The sequence below is a fragment of the Bidens hawaiensis genome, unplaced genomic scaffold (assembly GCF_021521415.1).
Source record: "Bidens hawaiensis isolate Kalapana, Puna unplaced genomic scaffold, B.hawaiensis_p1.1 tig00020663_1, whole genome shotgun sequence".
NCBI lineage: Eukaryota > Viridiplantae > Streptophyta > Magnoliopsida > Asterales > Asteraceae > Bidens > Bidens hawaiensis.
Window position 1 is genome coordinate 206,829 of NW_027493168.1, and position 18,837 is coordinate 225,665.

An 18,837-nucleotide genomic window follows, 5' to 3' on the forward strand; every position below is an offset into this window, starting at 1 on the left:
TTCACTTGTTGTCTTTTATCTTTAAAATTAATTTGTTTTATCCTTTATGTTTATAAATTTAACACCGATTGTCCTTTAGCCCTAACCCAGTTAGTTTTTCTCGTTAAATCAGATCATGCGCTAAGCACATGAGGACAAATCGGTCAATTTACCTATTTAATTAAAAGTATTTTAATAAATAAAAAAAAACCTTTCTCTCTCTTACTCCATTCCTCTTCCTCCTTCTTCTTCATTCAACCACCACCTGTGTGTTACCCGCCACCGTGAGCCAACAAATCCGGCGACCAAAAATATACCCCATCTCCGCTAAAACACATCTTCGCCACCGTGTGTAAATCCGGCGACCAAAAAACCCCCAACAAATCTCCTTTTAATACTCACCAACAATCTACAATATCTGCAACTCCTTAACCCCATCATCATTGAATCGCATATCTACGAATCCGCGTATATATCACAGATCTGCAAATCGGTTTTCCCGTCACCTGACTCTTTTTCTTCTTATTGAAATGGTGTTAGTTTCATCTTCTTTCAACAGAACATCGGGTTGTTTAGATCTGGCCCGAATTTTAACTCTATACCCATATCCAATGCACACCCGGGTTAGCTCCGGACCCATATCAAACCCCTAGAAGTTGAATCGTCGTTGGTGTGGTCATTGCCAACGATGACGGTGGTGGTCGCAGGTGGCCGGATTTAGTGTTTTACCGGAGATGGGGTTTTGTTTTGGCCGGGTTTAGTGTTTTAGCGGAGATGGGGTATTTTTTTGGTCGCCGGATTTGTTGGCTGACGGTGGCGGGTAACACACATGTTGTGGTGAGTGGTGGTTGAATGAAGAAGAAGGAGGAGGAAGAGGAATGGAGTAAGAGAGAGAAAGGGTTTTTTTATTTATTAAAATACTTTTAATTAAATAGCTAAAATTGACCGATTTGCTGTCTAGAACATGATCTGACTTAACCAGAAAAACTAACTGGGTTAGGGTTAAAGGACAATCGGTGTTAGATTTATAAACATAAAGGATAAAACAAATCAATTTTAAAGATAAATGACAACGAGTGAAATTTGGTACAAACATAAAAGACAATTTCTGTAATTCTGTCAAATGGAAATGGTATATCCGCTGCTGCCAGCAGCGGATTAGGAAGAACCAGTTTAAAAATGGAGTAGGATCCGCCATTGGTAGGAGCGGATCAATTATTGAGAGCTAATCCTTTGCTGCCAATGGCGGATTAAGAGGAACAAGTTTCAAACCCCCGTTATCTTCCGTCAACACCCTCACCTAACTAAATTTTGTTTTACCTGTTGTCTTTGTCTTCACCTGTGAACTACCAGCTGACATTAAATCAATGATGTCATGAATGCATCATGTGAAGAGGATAAGGCTGAAAAAAGGAAAAGGCATGTGTTCAAAGTTGCTACCAAAGCTGCATAATAATTGAAAGACTCGTGAACAAATGCAGACCACTCATATGCCTAATGCCTGGCCATCTACCCAAATAGTGTAGATGAACTTTAAATAAAATAGGTGTTCAAAGCTACATAATAGTTGCTGACATCACATGCATAAATATCAAAACCATAATTTTAAAGCTGCAAGTGGTAGGGTTTCTGGAGGTAGAAGACGAGTCAGAAAAAAAAAACAATTTCTTCATAATCCTACTCCATTTTCAAACTAGTTCTTCCTAATTCGCTGCTGGCAGCAGCGAATACACCATTTTCCCCCTTCTTCTTTTTTGTGACTTTCCCCATTTTCCTTTTTTTTTTGTAAATAAACTCCATTTTGAAACAAAATTCGTAAAAACTGGTTTCGGGTATGCTCGGGTTTTTGACTGAGTTGTCGGGTTTTAGCCAGTTTGGCCCACGTCTTCACCGGCTAGAGGTGGAACCAGTTCCAACATTTTCAGGTTAAGTTCGGGTGTGATTCTCCTAAGAAACCTAGGTTTCTGTACCCACGGTTTAGGTAGGACCGGATCCGGTTTCAGATCAGATACATCGGCTCGGGTCTGAAACCGGAGGTTGCCCACCTCTAAAGGTCGTAATTGGGCCTAAAGAATCCGAATTTGATTGGGTTTTATGGAGTATAAAAGTCCATTTATGTATGTTTACATGCCTCATTGTAAGAATTATTAACATAAAAAGTTAAAAACATTTTGTCTTTAATATCTATTTATGGGGTAACTTTGCATTAGTTCTATGTCAACTCTGTAATCAGAATGTTTTTTTAAGGAGATTCTCATCCCAAAAATCCAAAGATAGCTATTATGGTTTTACGGAATAAACAGTTTTGTAATTCTTTTCATGGGGTTCTTGAGCTTGTATTGAACAGTGTTTCATTTATTTAATATTTAGTCAGTATATTCATTGATATATTAATACAGCAATTTAAAATCCATAAGAAAAAAAAAACAATCCAAGAATTGTAAACCAAAATGTAAGAAATTATAGTCAAGGATACTAGTACTGAAGTTAAAAAATCATAAGAAAAACTTGAATAATTAAGGAAATCGGAAATCTACTTATGTTCGAGCAAGATCCAAAAAGAAGAAAAAACTTATTTTGTGTTCTTTGGTGTAATTTGGGGGAGAATGTGCAGCTAATGTTTTCCATATTCAATATTAGCAAGTTAAGATTTTTATAGAAAAGGAAATGGTTTTAGATAAATGAGGAGGTTTAAATCAAAACTACGTAGTTTTGATTAGTTTTGCGTGTAAGATTACCAAGTTGAGAGCACCGTATTCACTCTCTCCATCTTACTATTAGGCAAATTACAACTCATCTTACTATTAGGCAAATTACAACGTAACTGTAAAAGGTATTTTGTATTTGAAGAAGCACGAATTGAAACAACTATGAAAATGAGCTATTCGTTTGGATTTCTATGAGAGATTGTGAGCAGAATGTTGATTGAATGATGACATGTAAAACCAAATGTCGTTAGCCTCGTTGCAGGAAGAGAGTTCTTCTTGCAACTACCCTCCGACATGAGAATCGGTAAAGAGATCTAAGATATAGGTAAGGTGAGTGTAAGAGACAGAGATCGAGAAAGAGATATCTTTCTTGTAGTGAAGTGACTATAGAGGGGCTTCAACTTTCAAGTGCGAGTAATGCTCTGGCCAATTAAGTTTTCTGTTGATATAGCCATATATGTACACAACTGGTTGTGTGTTCTTGTAATCTATAAGTTGATAATGAGATACGACTTATTACGAGCCCTAGTTGAAAATCTGAACAAATTTAACACTAAGCATACAGTGTGCAAAACATAACAACAGACCAGAAAACAACTGGTTTCAGTTAACGCCATTCGTGATGACTAAACCTGAAGTAACTTGTCATTACATTATCTCAAATGCGAACTCCCCTCTTTGGTTAGTTTGGCTCTCTAATTTGAACAAAATGTTTAAACTTGAATGATCAAGCATCAAGAATAATTTAAGGGCATTGTCATCTTGAATAAAAAGCGCTGTTTGGTATACATTTTGTATGTAACATTGGCTTAAAATAATAGCTGTTTGGTATACATTTTGTATGTAACATTGGCTTAAAATAATAGCGCAATGTTATAGAAACCGTATGAGCTCAACCGCAAACTTTCCTTTCTTGGTTTCCTTCACTTCTCCTATCTGACCGAATGCAAAACACCAATAAGTTAATATTTTTATTTTACCCGTTTTACTCATTAGATATAACTATTCAAAATGATCACACGCATGTTTGATTCTCTAACCTTCAATCTTCCTTTCCCACTTACAGAGATCATGTCTCCACTTTTTATAGTCGTGTTATTTTTTGTCACCGTCACCCAATTAACACGCACATCTCCATCACTGAAACAAAGGGCCCCACAATGACCAAAATAAGATACACGTGGCTTCAAACAATATCAACAAAGTTGTCAAAACGGTACCTTATCAAGCCAACTAGTTTGGATCGTGAGATCTTAAATCCTGCACTTGCAATGGCATCAATCCTCGTAGATGCTTCTACAGTTTTGAATGTTTTAGTCCTACAAAAGATTCTTGCCACTAAGAAAATAAACTTTATTATAAAATAAAATATGATAGCTGTTAAGTGACCTTGGTGGTTCATATTCAAGGGCGATCAATGGCATTTTCTTGCATGTAACGGGTACGTTCCCCACCTGTCATAGAGAAGTTATAATGCAAGATTGACTCATGTAAATTATTGACTTCAATTCTATTTGTTTTTTTAATATTCGACTAATATGTTTTAATAATGAAAAAAATATCCTTTACACACGTAGGGGTGTGCATGTAATTAAAAAAACCGAACCATAACTGAAATACCAAAATAACCAAACCCAAAGAAAAACTACCGGTTTGGTTTTATGTTTTCGTAAAAACCGAGCTTTCAGTTTCGGTTTTGGTTGTATTTAAAACCGAAAAACCAACTGATTTTCATATTTAATTTTAAATGTTGAGTAATTTATAATAACTTACAAATGGTGCCCAAATGTATAATCAATTTATTTATTAAGGAAAAAAGATTGAGGTCCAGAGTTTTAGGCCCAAATTCATTATTTTGGACCAATTCTTTTTCGACCCAAAATACTCAAGCCCAAATGGTAAAACCAAAAAAACCGAAACCAAACAGTTTTCAAAAACCGAAATGTCGGTTTTAGGTTCGGGTTGAGCCCAAAACTGACCTGCGACACCGAGCTATTTCGTTGCCATTCGTACAATTAACCAACTGCGTATTAATTTAGCTACACGAGACTATCTTTTTTTCTCAACATTGTTACAAAAGGTTGTTTTAGTCTTTTAGACATCTTCGAAATATTCAAAATTTCAAATGCCTGATTAATAGTATATGCTATGATAGTATAATGCTGTAATTTTTACGACATAAGTGGGCAATATTATGGTACTTGCTTCAACTTTAAGTATTACCTTATCGAGTGACATCGTGAGAAAGTCAACTAACTCGGGAACAACAAGAACATGGGCCCCCTTTTCACCCTGCACCCAAATAAAAAACCTGACTTATGCTCAAATAATCTTGATAATTTGAATATAATTATCAAAACCGGGACTATTAAATATTATTACCTGTAAAAGAATATCACCCAATTTATCTCTAACAATCCCTGTTCCAAGAATAGAACCAAGAAAGTCACCATGTGAACACGGCTGAAAACCAAAGTTTCCTGAAATACTGCAATGCAAATATGCAATCAAATCTTTAAACCAAATTGAACTTATATTAAGTTATTAACCATTGACGGTTAACCACCTTAATGCAGCCACAGTGTCGGGATCGGTTGTCAATACTTCCGGATGTCCAACTGACAACCGACATCTTTCAGCCTCAGGGTAACCACCTTGAACTGATGTTTTAACATCTGCTAACTTTTCTATTATCATCATTGACTCTTTTAACACGGGTGGTGTGAGAAAATCTGTGTGAAGAACTTCACGCCTCGTTGATGCTCGTTTTGCCTGTTAAGAAACGACATATTTTCTTTAAGAATACAGAAATATGCAACACTTTCAATTTTAGAATGTTGGGTACAAAAATGCAGCCTTTTTCTTCTTTTAGCAAGTTATTACACAAGCAAAATCACCCTTTTAACCCTTTGTCATGGTTTTGCATAGTTACCATTTCAATAATATGCTTCACTTCTTCATTGGAGCCCCTTTCACCAACTCTATTAAGTACAGCCTCAGTTTCACTCCTTGCAGCTTGTGCCAAGTGACATATACCAACACCTGTAACTGTAAACTGTTATCCCTCAATTCAGAAGCAAAAAAAGATTCAAGATTTAGGACTTTGACTTTCTGAAGTCAAACATAATATTTTCAAAATGCAAATCATGTTCATTTTCTTACAAAACTAACACCAATTGAAGGCATGTAAACGAATCAAACAATCAGTGGACTGTTCGGCGGAAGTTTGTTTATTCTCGTTCATTGAATAAACAAAGGAACAGAACAAAAACTTTGTGTTCGTTTAATCAAAGGAATGAATACGAGCACATGTCTCGTCCGATCCTTTATGTTCATTTTTTATAATACAGTGGATGAATCATCTACTTAATTTTTTATATTTGTTTGTTTGTGTTCATTTTAAGTGTGTTTGTTTACGTTTATTCATATATGTTCGTTTATCCTTGTTCAGTTATGTTCATATATGTTTGTAAACTGTTCGTTTTGAACGGACATAAACGAGCACGGACATGTTCATTTTTTAAACGAACGAACGAACACAAATATAATTAACAAGAAAGTTACAAACTTGACTCAAATTATTAACTTTCAGTGTGCAATACCTAATAGAGATAGACCCATGATTAATCAATGTATAAGTAACAAGAAAGTTAGAAACTTGACTCAAATGATGACATCTATCACTAAAATTCAGATAGATAAAAACCTGAAGAAGTGAAAGGGGTATGGAATAAAGAGGGTTGAAACTTATTAGGGTTGGGTATTGCTTGAACAGCTCGCTTCAGAAACGGTTGTGCTGCGGCGGCGAAGCTCATTGCTGCCATGGCGGACTCAGCGGTGGTGATTTCGAATCCACTCCGGAAGTTTTGTTCGATAAACCAAATATCGAATTAATATTTTGGATTTTTATTTTCTTATTTTACTTTTTGCACGTAGGGGGTGTTCGGCCTAGAGGTGGTCAAAAAAACCGGTCGGCGAACCGGTTTGCCGGTTTAAACCGGAAACCGGTTTTTAAAAAAACCGGTTTTTTGTAAACCGGTTTGACCGGTTTACAAACCGGCGGTTTGTATATCGGTTACACAATTTGGATCCTAAACCGGTTTTTTAACCGATTTTAAAAAAACCGGTTTTTTTTAATAACCGGTTTATTAAAAACCGGTTTTTTTAATAACCGGTTATTAGAAAAACCGGTTAACCGGTTTTTTTATAAACCGGTTTTTGACCGTTATAAAAAAACCGGTTAACCGGTTTAAAACCGGTTTTCGAACGTTGAGTAACGGCCATATAGCCGTTTTTGGTTATTTTTGACCGTTTTTTTTTTTTTTTTCCCATTTTACCCCCACAAACATCTATATATAGCTTAGGTTGGGTATTGGTTAGATCACACTCGATTATACAACTCCAAACGCTCTAAACGTTTATTACATACGCGATTATTTTGTTATCTCACGCTCAATTATACCACATTACCACTCCATACGCTCTTATTTCGTAGTCGATTATCATGGCCTCCCAAAGTGCTGCTTCATCCGTCAACATGGGTGCCTCGAACACGGGAGAAACGGTCGTTCGGGTCATCCCCACGAAACGAAACCAAGATGTTTGGCAACATTTCGACCTATGCGAAATGTCTAACGGTACCCAAAAAGCTCAATGCAAACATTGTTTGAAGTTTTATGGCAAAGATGCAAACTCCACTTTAAGAGCGCATGTACAAAGGCCCTTTTGCAAGGCCTTGAAGGACGAATCGGGAAGTAGTTCGCAGCCGGAGATGACGAATCAAGGAACGGTGTTTACGTACGACCTTGAAGAGGTACGTCACCAGTTTTCAAACTTTGTGATTCAAAATACACTTCCTTTCAACCACTTCGACAACCCTCAATTCACGTCGATGATGCAAAAGTATGTTCAACCACGCTACCAACACGTAAGTCGTTCGACCCTTAGAAGAGATTGTCTTAAAGCTTGGAAAAACGCTAAATCCGAACTAATTTCATACTTTTCAAACTTACAAACTGGTGTAAACTTAACAACGGATGTGTGGTCGGTACCTAATGGTTCGCCCGACTCATACATTTGTGTGACGGCTCATTGGGTTGACCCCGGGTCGTGGCAAATGATGAAACGAACCGTTGCATTTCAATTGTTTGATTACCCGCACACGGGCAGAAATATTTTTAAACTCTTGGATAAAGTCATTCGACAATACAAGATTGAAGATAAAATCTTTTCAATTTCGTTTGATAACGCGTCCAACAATACGGCCGCGGTTGGCCATTTAAAATTAAAGTATAAACCTATTTGTGATGGAGCGTTTTTTCATAGCCGATGCATTGCACATATTATCAACTTGGCCGTGCAAGATGGGTTAAACGTGATCGAAACGCAAAGAAACAATTTTAAAAGAATGTTACGAGATGTTTTTAGCAACAATAAAACATTTTCAAGATACAAAAAATTTTGTGATGAAGCTAATTGTCAATGGTTGGGGCCCAATTGGGATTGTCCAACAAGATGGAACTCGACTTGTGATATGTTTGAGAAAGCCATCCAACAAAAAGAATCACTAGTTGCGTTTCATCAAATAATGTCAAGTAGGGGTAAATGTGCACCGTACGATCCTAGAAACTGGTTATTGATTGAGATCGTTACGGAGGTACTTCAAATTTTTAAATCTTGCACAACAAGTTTATCCGGGGTTTACTATCCAACAAGCCCCATTGCTTTACCAAAAATTGCTGTCATGTGCACAAAGTTGGGTGAACTTCATTGTAGGGGTGCACCTTATTTTGATATGGGTGTAAAAATGAAAGAAAAATTTAGAAAATATTTTCAACAACTACCCGCTGTTTTGACATGTGCTGCTGCGTTAAACCCTTGCATAAATGTTGGTGGTGTTGAAGCTTTAATAGAAAAAATTTGTGATGAGCTAGAGTTAAACGACGATCAAAACCCCTATTATAACCAAACTTTAAAGAATGCTTTCAACACCACCTTGTCTAACATGTATGATGTTTACCTTACAAAATACGGGTCGTCTTCCCAAATTCATGACTCGTTAAGAGCTGTTGCCCAATCCCAATCCCAAACCGACCTTGAAATGGGGATGTACTACATGATTTGGGAAGACGCCGGTAAACGTCAAAAGGTAAACACCCCAAGCAGTGAACTTGGAAGGTATGGTGGTACCAACTTTGTGAAACACATGACTCCGGATGAATTTAGAAGTCTTGATTTGCTGGCTTGGTGGAGAGGTAAGGAGGATGAGTTTCCGATCCTCGCCGCCATGGCCAAAGATTTACTAACGGTCAAAGCTTCCACGGTAGCTTCGGAGTCTGCTTTTTCTGTTTCTGGCAGGGTTATATCGATTAGGAGGACTCGACTGACTCCACCAGCTGTAGAGATGTCTATTTGCTACAAGGATTACTTGGACGCTTTAGATAGGGCACAACATCAACGCTCACTCGAGGGGGAAATGGACTATGAGGCGGGCTTGTATGAAGACGAGGTCAATCAAGGACACACTCAACCAATGACCGATGAAGAAGCCGCGTACGACGATTACCTAAGGAATAGCTCGGGATCGGGTAGCGATGAAAATAATGAGTAAGAAACAGCAAGTTGTTAATGTAATCGTGTCTAAGCATTCTTTAATGTTTGTATTTTTGAGTTACGAATATGCGATAACGATTTAATGTTTGTATTTTTAATGTAAAAGCTATAAATGAAAGTTATGTATTTTTGAGTTACGAATATGCGATAACGATTTAATGCTTGTAGTTACCGGTTTGTTTATACTGTGAAAAAATAATGGTTATTTAAAAAAAAAAAAAAAAAAAAAAAAAAAAAAAAAACCGGTTAACCGGTTAGACTGGTTATTAAAAAACCGGTCTATAAAAAAACCGGTTTATTAACCGGTTCTAACCGGTTCCCAAACCGGTCGTAACCGGTTTGACCGGTTATGGTTTTCACGCACAAAAACCGGTTATTAACCGGTCCGGTTATTAACCGAACCGGTTTTTTTCCAGGACGAAAAAAACCGGTCCGGTTAATAACCGAACCGGTTTTTTTAAAAAAACCGATTTGTGCACCTCTAGTTCGGCCTAGCTTCTATTCTTAAGATTATGCTTATATATAAAATTAGCTTATAGTTTTTTTTCTATTATTTGATAAGCTTTTTAAGTGTTTGGATTAGCTTATATTCTATAAGTTAATTATGTGTCTTAATAAATTGTTAAATCCAACATTCTTTAATTTGTTAGAGTAATAATTACTAATCCACCACCATTTGATAACAAATGAGTAATTTACACCCTTAAACAAATAATCTTCTAACAAATAAGCTAAAAACCCATCTTCAAATAAGCTTCTTCAAATGGGCTTATATAAGCTAATAAGCATAAGCTTAAAAAGCTAAGTCAAACACCAAGTTAAGCTTATTTTGTAAAAAAAAACTAAAAAAACTATAAGCTTGGTTAAAAAAGCTAGGCCAAACACCCCCATAAACTGAAAATCATATACATAGTTCATAGTTGGGTTATTTGGTGAATTCGTTAAAAAGACGAATTTTTCTGAGATAAATTATGTGTGGTTCATTAAAAATATATGATTAAGTTTTCAGAGATACATAATGATTCATATTTATTTGTAATAATTATGTATAATATTGCTATTGCTAGCTAAACAACCACTAAAACATGTGACTACAAAAAATGTTATACATAAATGCTAATAAAACAATCAAAACCATTTGAGATTTAAGGTTAAAATGTCATTTGGGTAATTACATGCAGACGGTTATGTGTTTAAAACACATTTTACAACACGGAAACAACTCCGGTAATATGTATTCGGGATTGGCTAAAGGCGCACTTCCTGTGTGCTTGTTAAACCCCTATTGATGTGATTTGATAGGTATATGTGTATAAAGGGTGGTATACAGACATATAAAGAATGATAACGTGTATACAAATGTATAGAGGGCAAAGAGATACATAACCCTAATATTTATGTCTAATACTTCTCGTTCTCTTTTCTTACTAGAAAAACCATAAAACACTAAAAGCTAGGAAGTGTTATCAAATGTAAAAAAAATGATACAAAATCCTATATTTTGCAAGAAAAGAGTAAATGACTGATGTTCAATAGCTAAAGTCGAAGTGATAACAAGTCCGCCTCTATTGTTTGCTTTTTCTTGTTTCAATACATTGTTTTACATGTTACATTATTTTTAGAAAAAAAAAATTGTATATAAAGAATTTTATTTTTAAAATTTGACTAAACCATTACTATTACTATTACTATATTTTGAATTAGTTAAAACACAAATACCTCTATTACTTAGCCCACGTGTAATGGGCTCGTTTAGGACTCCACAATGAGCCCAGAACAAGCCTAACACTGTCCTGGCCCCTCGTTTGGTCATGGTACTTTGTATTTATAACGTCTGTTTTACACGGAGGTGAGGCTAAACGCTTGTTTTGCCGTGTTTCCCTCCCATCACTTCTTGTGGTCTTACCCTTTTTATAAAATTTACACTTCTTAGAAAATCATATGTACGTGCCATGTGCATGTATATATTTTGAATTTTGTTAATATAATGTAATCAACTGGACTAGGGAGTAGGTACAAATCAAATTGGGTCGGCCCGCAATACATATGCACATTTACATGGACTATCTATTCTGGTGTGATCCAATACAATTTTTAGGTAATCGGTTATAACATTTCAAGTGAGTGAAGAAATTAGATGATTAGGCCCTTGTAAACTGTAACTAATATGTGCCAATAAACTATTTCATCAGTAAATAATATGTTGAAACTAGTGTTTTGTTTGTGGTATGAAAACATTGTTCAAAGTGAATTTATTCACATGCTAAAGATGTTGTCTATTATGTCAGTGTGTGAGACATTCAAAAGTGATAACTGATAAAATTCGATGATTCTCATAAACCAATATAGAGGTAGGGTACCAAAAAGATCCAAATACTCTTAAGTACTACCCGCGGGTCATAGAGGAGCCTCTCATATATCACCCGTGGGACATATGGATCACCCGCATATAACGGTAGAGGAAGATCGTCCTCATACCACGGGCGAAAGCATCCTGGCACCCTCAGAAGTCATTCGCAGGACAAGACATCGGTCCGCTAAAATGACCGAAGGGCAATGCCAACTGGACATCTGTCAACAACTAACTACCCTTTAGAAGAACGCCCACGATTGTTACTTGAAGAATACGTGACTTGACTACCAATGAATGAGGGACACCTGGCGAGGTTGTTATAACCGTGCACAAGGCCAGGGTGCAATCCGTCCTATCATTGGGTGACGCGTGTCCAGGTTGTTATACCCATGCACATGGGACGTATAGCTCAACCCATCACAAGAGGACACACGTCCAGGCGGTTATCGAGATCTTCTAGAAGAGGACAGCTGGCCCAATCACCTTCCTACATCCTTCGGCTATAAATACCTTGTCAACCTGCATGAGGTATTCATTCACTCACTGGTCTTCTTACTTACATATACTCTGACTACACTTAGTCGGAGGACTTGAGTACTTTCTCCTGTACGAACGTTACTGATTCTCACGCTGGAGGGTAGTTACAGTAAGACCCCCCACTCTGTACTTCCTGTAACGAGACTCACGGTGTCTGTTTTGCAGGTTCCGGTCATTGGACTTTGGGAAGCTGTGCTCATACTGTGTTAGTAGTTGTCGTATTTTACCTTGTGGAATCATTGGATCCAAGACCCATACCCGGGGATTGGATCCGTGTTTCTTCATTGGCACCATCCGTTTTGGTGTTAGAACTGCATAATTTTCTCTTCATTGGTTTTTCGTTTTGTTTAAAAGTATGAGTAAACTTCCTGAAGGGCCGACGGGAACTCCTGCAGCTACTTCACGAGCGACTAACACTGAAATACCTGTAGGCTTTGCCTCGAGTGTTTTTGCACGTGTAACGGCTCCGGGTTCACGAACCACTAAAACAACACCAGGTGGTCGTATCCTTGAGCGTGTTAACGCACCTATTTGCCCAAGTCCTACCGATTTAGGACATGTGACGGCTCCGGAAGGATCTAATCTGGGCAACCCCGGTCGAATTATGAGAGACACTCGCCAAAATCGTTCAGTGTTAGATCTGGAAGAGGATTCTGGCGATTCTGATATGGCGAGATCTCAACGTCATAATTCCAGACCCGGCAGACAATTGTCTCCAGATGAATGGCTCCAGGTTCAACAAGAAAGCCTGAGAGCGGAATACGAGCGTAGGGTGCGGAATGCACATCTTCAAGCTCGCTCTCTGACTTATGAAGAATCTCCTCGGAGATCTCTTTCTCCTCCTCCAACGGTGAGGGGAAGTCAGCTCCGCTACAGTCAGCAAACTGAATAAGAATTTGTTGAACCACGAAGGTTACGCCCTCGTCCTCGCATGGACATGCGGATGCCCTCGCATTTTGATGAATATGATAGTTATGACTCAACTTATCACCCGGGAGACTACAGTTTCTACACGGGTGATAGTAGGATGAGTTCGAGGGCAAGAAGAAGTCGTCCGCATGACGTCGTCCGCCATACTGTGTATCACAGTGACGCTGAGGAGGATTTCACCAAGCCATACCGCCGAGAAATCAAAATTTATAGCTAGTATTGCGACAGCACCCTTCCTTACCAATGCTAAGATACCTACAACGGTGGGTAGATACAATGGTATGACCGATCCAAGCGATCATTTGCAGAACTTCGTTGCAGTAGGTGGTGTGAGCGGATGGACGCTCCCCTATTGGTGTCATATGTTCGCATTGACATTAACAGGGGCAGCGAGGGAATGGTTCGAGAAACTCCCTGATGGTCAGATCTCTAGTTGGGATAACCTAGTAAAGAAATTCTCACAACTGTTCAGCCAACAAAAAAAGCATACGCGGGACCAGTCAGAAATTTTGTATGTTGTCTGTCGGGATAATGAATCCATAGAAGATTTTATCACCAGGTTCAATGACGAAAGTTTGAACATTGGTGGCATAAGCCAGGACATGCTTCGCGGTGCCTTCCGCAAGAATGTCAAATGTGACGAAATGATCCGCACACTCACTGGTAAAGATGGAATGCCGAAGGAATTGGATGATCTTATGACCGTGGCGAAGTTATTTGCCAATACCGAAAAAACATTGGGGAACAACAGTTCAAGACAAAAGTTTAAAGTCGAGTTCCAAAACCCGCGGCCCAATAAGCAGGCAAAGGGACCGATCTAGTCAAGACTGCAGCCGAATACGGAAGCATCGAAGCCATTTGATGCAAGGTCCCTCATTGGCAATAAGAACAAAACAGGACCCTCAAATCGAGGTCCTCACAAATGGACTCTTCTTTCAAAAACTTCGGCCGAAATTCTCACCACAGAGAATGTGAACTTCCGGAAGCCACAGCCACTCATAAGGAGGTCGTTCCTTGATACCAAGAAACATTGATCGTTTCATAATGACATCGGTCATAACACGAATGAATGTAATGCTTTAAAGAGCGAAATTGAGCTGGCTGTGAAGTCCGGGAAACTTGGACACCTGGTGAAAGATGGAAAGCCCGGGACTGGTAAAGCTCCCATACGGGACAACCAGGGCCCGTCCAAAAACCAAGTCAAGGACTTGAACGTCCATATGATCCAGGGCGGACGGAAGGTGGGAGAAAAAAGACGAGAGCTGAGGAAGAGGAATGGAAAAACGAACCGGTGTTTTTTCCACGAACTAAGGGAGGTCCCAGTAACAAGAATCCCCTAATTATCACTGCCGTTTTTGGTCATTATCGTCCTCAATATGTTTTCTTTGACACTGGAAGTACATCGGACATCATGTACGAACAGTGCTTTGAACAACTTGATGACGAAGACAAAGAAAGATTAAAACCCATTCATGCTCCGGTATCAGGATTTGGAGGGGAAATAATGCATCCGCGTGGGGTAATTTCCTTCCCGGTTACCCTAGGCGATGGAGTTTGCTCAAGGACTGAGGAGGTTGAGTTTCTAGTTCTTCCAGCAACGTCGAAACATGACATCATCCTCGGACGAGAGGCCATTGGTGACTTCAATGCTCATCCGTCCACAGCTCACGGTGCGGTAGGGGTTCCAACCCGCACCGGGTGGTAGCAATAATCCATGTCAATTGACATTGCTTTGCAACCGAAAGTTCAAAACCCAACAAAATTCCAAAACAATCTCAGCGAACTGAACCAGAAAAATGGGTTTTGAATAAGAAATTTCCTGATCAAACTGTCACAATTGGACCTGTCATCTCTGAGATAGTAAGGACCTTCTTGAAACAGTTGCTATCAAAAAACATCGATGTCTTCGCATGGCAACCCGCTGATATGACCGGTGTCCCACGGACTGTTGCGGAGCACAAATTAAGGGTAAACCCTGCGTTTACACCAATTGTTCAAAAACAACTTAAGATGGGTCCGAAACAAACAAAGGCAATGAATGAGCATGTTCAGGACCTCTTACAAGCTGGAATCATCCGACCAATCCAATATCAGACCTGGGTCGCCAATCCGGTCATTGTTCCCAAAAGTAACGGGACGTGGCGAATGTGTATAGATTTCAAGGATCTAAACAAGGCATGTCCCAAGGACTGCTATCCATTGCCTGAAATAGATTTCAAGGTCGATGCTGTGGCACCGTTCAAATTCAAGTGCTTCCTGGATGCCTATAAAGGCTATCATCAGATCCGCATGGCTACGGGTGATGAGGATAAAACAGTGTTTCGTACCGATCAAGACACTTTTGTTACAAGATGATGCCTTTCGGTCTGAAGAATGCGGGAGCCACATATCAGCGATTAATGGACATAGCATTTAAAGGTCAAATTGGTCGAAATTTGGAGGTTTACATGGATGATCTCGTGATTAAAAGTGTTGAGGAAGATCAAATGCTGAGGGATATTGAAGAGACATTCAAAACCTTGAAAAGTATCAACATGAAGCTAAACCCAGCTAAATGTTTATTCGGAATGGAGGAAGGAAAATTTCTTGGGTTAATTGTCACGAATGCGAGTTTCAAAGCTAATCCGGATAAAATCCAAGTTGTATCCCGCATGCCTTCTCCTTCCTCCCTCAAGAAAGTTCAGACACTCAACGGTCGTTTGGTTGCTTTGAATCGTTTCCTAGCAAATCACGCAGCCAAGTCTTTTCCTTTTGTTTCAACACTAAGAAATTGCCTTAAGAAAGCACAGTTCAGATGGACCGCGGAAGCGGAACAGGCTTTCTTGGAAGTTAAAAAATGTTTGATGGAGCTGCCCACGTTGACAACACCTTGTGCGGGAGAACCCTTAACAATGTATTTGTCAACATCAGACATCGCTTTTGGGGCTGTCCTCCTGACGGATAGGAAAAACGTTCAAACACCGATTTACTACGTCAGCAGAACACTATCAGACCCGGAGACAAGATATTCTATGTTATAAAAACTTGTCTTAGCATTGGTCTACGTTGCCCGACGCCTCCGCAGGTACTTCCAGGGGCACCCCATCAACGTCTTGACCGGATATAAGCTCAAAAACATTCTCAGTAAACCAGAATTGTCTGGACGATTGGCAAAGTGGGCCATCGAGCTAGGTGAACACGCGATAGAATATAAACCTAGGCCAGCAATCAAAGGGCAGGTGTTGGCGGACTCACCACTGAAGTCCCGCAACGCAAAGAGAAAGAATGTTTGATCGAGCAACAACCCCAAGCACCTCCTGAACAAGGACAGGTTTGGTCTTTGTTCACGGACGAGGCTTCAAGCAGTGAGGGATGTGGCACAGGCCTCAGGCTAGTCAATCCCGAAGGCCATGAGTTTACATATGCCATAAAGTTAGACTTCAATAATACTAACAACGAGGCAGAGTATGAAGCTTTTTTGGCAGGCTCACGGATAGCCAAAAAGCTTGGGGTTAGACATTTGGAAGCTCGCGTGGATTCCATGTTAATTGCGGGACATATCAACGGAACATATGAAGCAAAGAATGACATCATGGCTTCATATGTGTCACAGGCGAAGGATTTGATGCTTCAGTTCTCCTCATGCAAGGTCATACACATAAAGAGAAGCGAAAACAAATCAGCGGATGCTCTTAGTAAATTGGCTTCAACAAATTTTGAACATTTTGCTAAAAATATCCGCATCGAAATATTAGACCGCCCGTCTGTTCCGCAACATCAAGTTTTAGTGATCCAAACAGGAGTGGAGTCCTGGATGACACCCATTACAGCATACTTGTCATCCGGAGCCCACCCAGAAGGAAAATCAGCGGCCCGGAAAATAAAGCACAAAGCCTTGAACTATCAGATACACGATGGTGTTCTATACCGACATTCCTTCCTCGGACCACTACTTCGTTGTGTGGATGCCGAGGACGTGAACTATCTAATCAGAGAAGTTCATAAAGGCATATGTGGTCTTCATGCTGGCCCGCGCATGGTCGTAGCAAAGTTAATGAACGCCGGATATTATTGGCCAGGAATGCATTTGGATGTTGTGCACGAAATCAGAAAGTTTGATTCATGCCAGCGTCATGCTCCTAACACGCTACGACCAAAGAACGATCTCGTTCCAGTCACTTCGGCTTGGCCATTCCAGAAATGGGCTGTTTATATAATGGGGCCTTTCCCTGAAGCCCCTGGACGCGTCAAATTCTTAATAGTAGCCATCGAATACTTCACGGAGTGGGTGGAGGCTAAACCGGTTGCTTCCATAACAGCAGAAAGTGTTAAGAAATTCATGTGGGAATTCATAATCTGCCGGTTTGGCCTTCCTCTGGAACTCGTTAGCGATAACGGAACTCAGTTCGCGGACAGTGGGCTACAAGAATGGTTAAAAGAGTTACACATTTCTCAAATCTTCACATCTGTAGCCCACCCGCAAGCAAATGGTCAGGTTGAGAGAACCAACCGGACGATCAAGGAAGGAATTAAAGCAAGGTTAGGGACTAAACAGACGGGTTGGGTTGACGAATTGCCTCAGGTACTATGGGCCTTCCGCACCCAAAAGAATTCCAACAATTCTTAGACCCCCTTTAGTCTAACCTACGGCACAGAGGCCATGATTCCGGCCGAGATTGGGATTCCACCCGCCAGAGTTCTTTTGATCGATGATAATGATCATGAACTCCGGATGAACCTTGACCTCCTCGAAGGAGAGAACTAGCATTGATCCGCGAGCACAATTACAAATGCCAGTTGCAAAAGTACTATAACTCGCGGGTCCAAAAATGTGAGTTCAACGCGGGAGACTTTGTCTTCCTCAACAATGAAGCCTCCGGGAAAGTTGGCCCCAACTTGGGAAGGACCTTATAGAATTCAGAAAGTTTTATTTAAAGGTGCTTACAAGTTAGAAAAATTGGATGGGACGGAGATCCCTAGGACTTGGAATGGGGCCCAACTAAAGAAATGTTACATGTAGTTTGTTTTTCCCTTTTGGCATGCGCGCCTAATTAGATATTCACAACCTATGTAATTTCATCTCTTGTAATTCGGCTTACGCCTCATTTATAGAAATTTTCATTTCAGTCGTCTAAGAATTGTATTGTTATGTAATCCTTTATTGGCTTACAAAGAAGATCCTCCAAACACTTATATTATGAAAAATAAACAAAGTGTACCGGATATAAACACAAGTCTTCTTTATTCATACAAAAGGGATTACAAAACATAGAGAATTTAATTACAAAGAAAAGGAAAAATCTATCTATGGTGCGACATCATTATGTCCCGTACCCTCTCCTCCCGCATCATCAGCATCTTCTTCATCCTCTTCATCAAGGTCAAGAAGAACTTTTAACTGCTTGATGCTGTCCTCTTTGTCCGCAAGTTCAGATATCTGCTCCGCCAAAGAGAACTTCAAAGAATCAAAGTCCTTTGTTTTTTGTTTAAGAACGGCAGTAGTATCTTGGCCAGCCAAAATATACTCTTCAGGAAGCCTAGAATTTGAGCCAAACTTGTAGCTTTCCTCAAAGCCTAATTGGCGACCAGCTTGCTTGGATGCCTTCAAGAGGACAGCAACGCAGTTCCCAAGTTCATCACTCGCTCGGACATCAGTGATGACCAGTTGAATAAATATATATAAGTAACTTCAAACATCGAGATTATTTACAACAAAGGAAAAATCCATACCTTGGGAAT

General features: G+C 39.5%; 1 protein-coding gene across 2 annotated transcripts; it reads right to left on the bottom strand.

The window, feature by feature from the left end:
- Nucleotides 1-3,507: 3,507 nt before the first annotated feature.
- Nucleotides 3,508-6,588, bottom strand: LOC143561320 (uncharacterized). 2 transcript variants are annotated; one of them, XM_077049440.1, is made up of 9 exons: nt 6,394-6,588; nt 5,620-5,729; nt 5,254-5,459; nt 5,070-5,175; nt 4,911-4,979; nt 4,077-4,141; nt 3,908-4,006; nt 3,728-3,827; nt 3,508-3,623 (listed from the first exon to the last, which is right to left on the bottom strand). In XM_077049440.1, the coding sequence occupies exons 1-9, from the start codon at nt 6,509-6,511 to the stop codon at nt 3,561-3,563; spliced, it is 936 nt and encodes a 311-aa protein (XP_076905555.1). In that variant the 5' UTR covers nt 6,512-6,588; the 3' UTR covers nt 3,508-3,560. The 2 variants fall into 2 exon arrangements, with proteins under 2 accessions (XP_076905555.1, XP_076905554.1); XM_077049439.1 differs by having other exon boundaries at nt 5,620-5,735; nt 6,394-6,587.
- Between the last annotated feature and the right edge of the window lie 12,249 nt (nt 6,589-18,837).

Coding starts and splice junctions, on each gene's coding strand:
- LOC143561320 (XM_077049439.1), bottom strand. CDS start 6,511: ATGGCAGCAATGAGCTTCGCCGCCGCAGCACAACCGTTTCTGAAGCGA. Junction 4,007..4,076: donor CTTGAATATGAACCACCAAG/GTCACTTAACAG, acceptor AATCTTTTGTAG/GACTAAAACATTCAAAACTG. Junction 3,624..3,727: donor GTGGGAAAGGAAGATTGAAG/GTTAGAGAATCA, acceptor GCATTCGGTCAG/ATAGGAGAAGTGAAGGAAAC.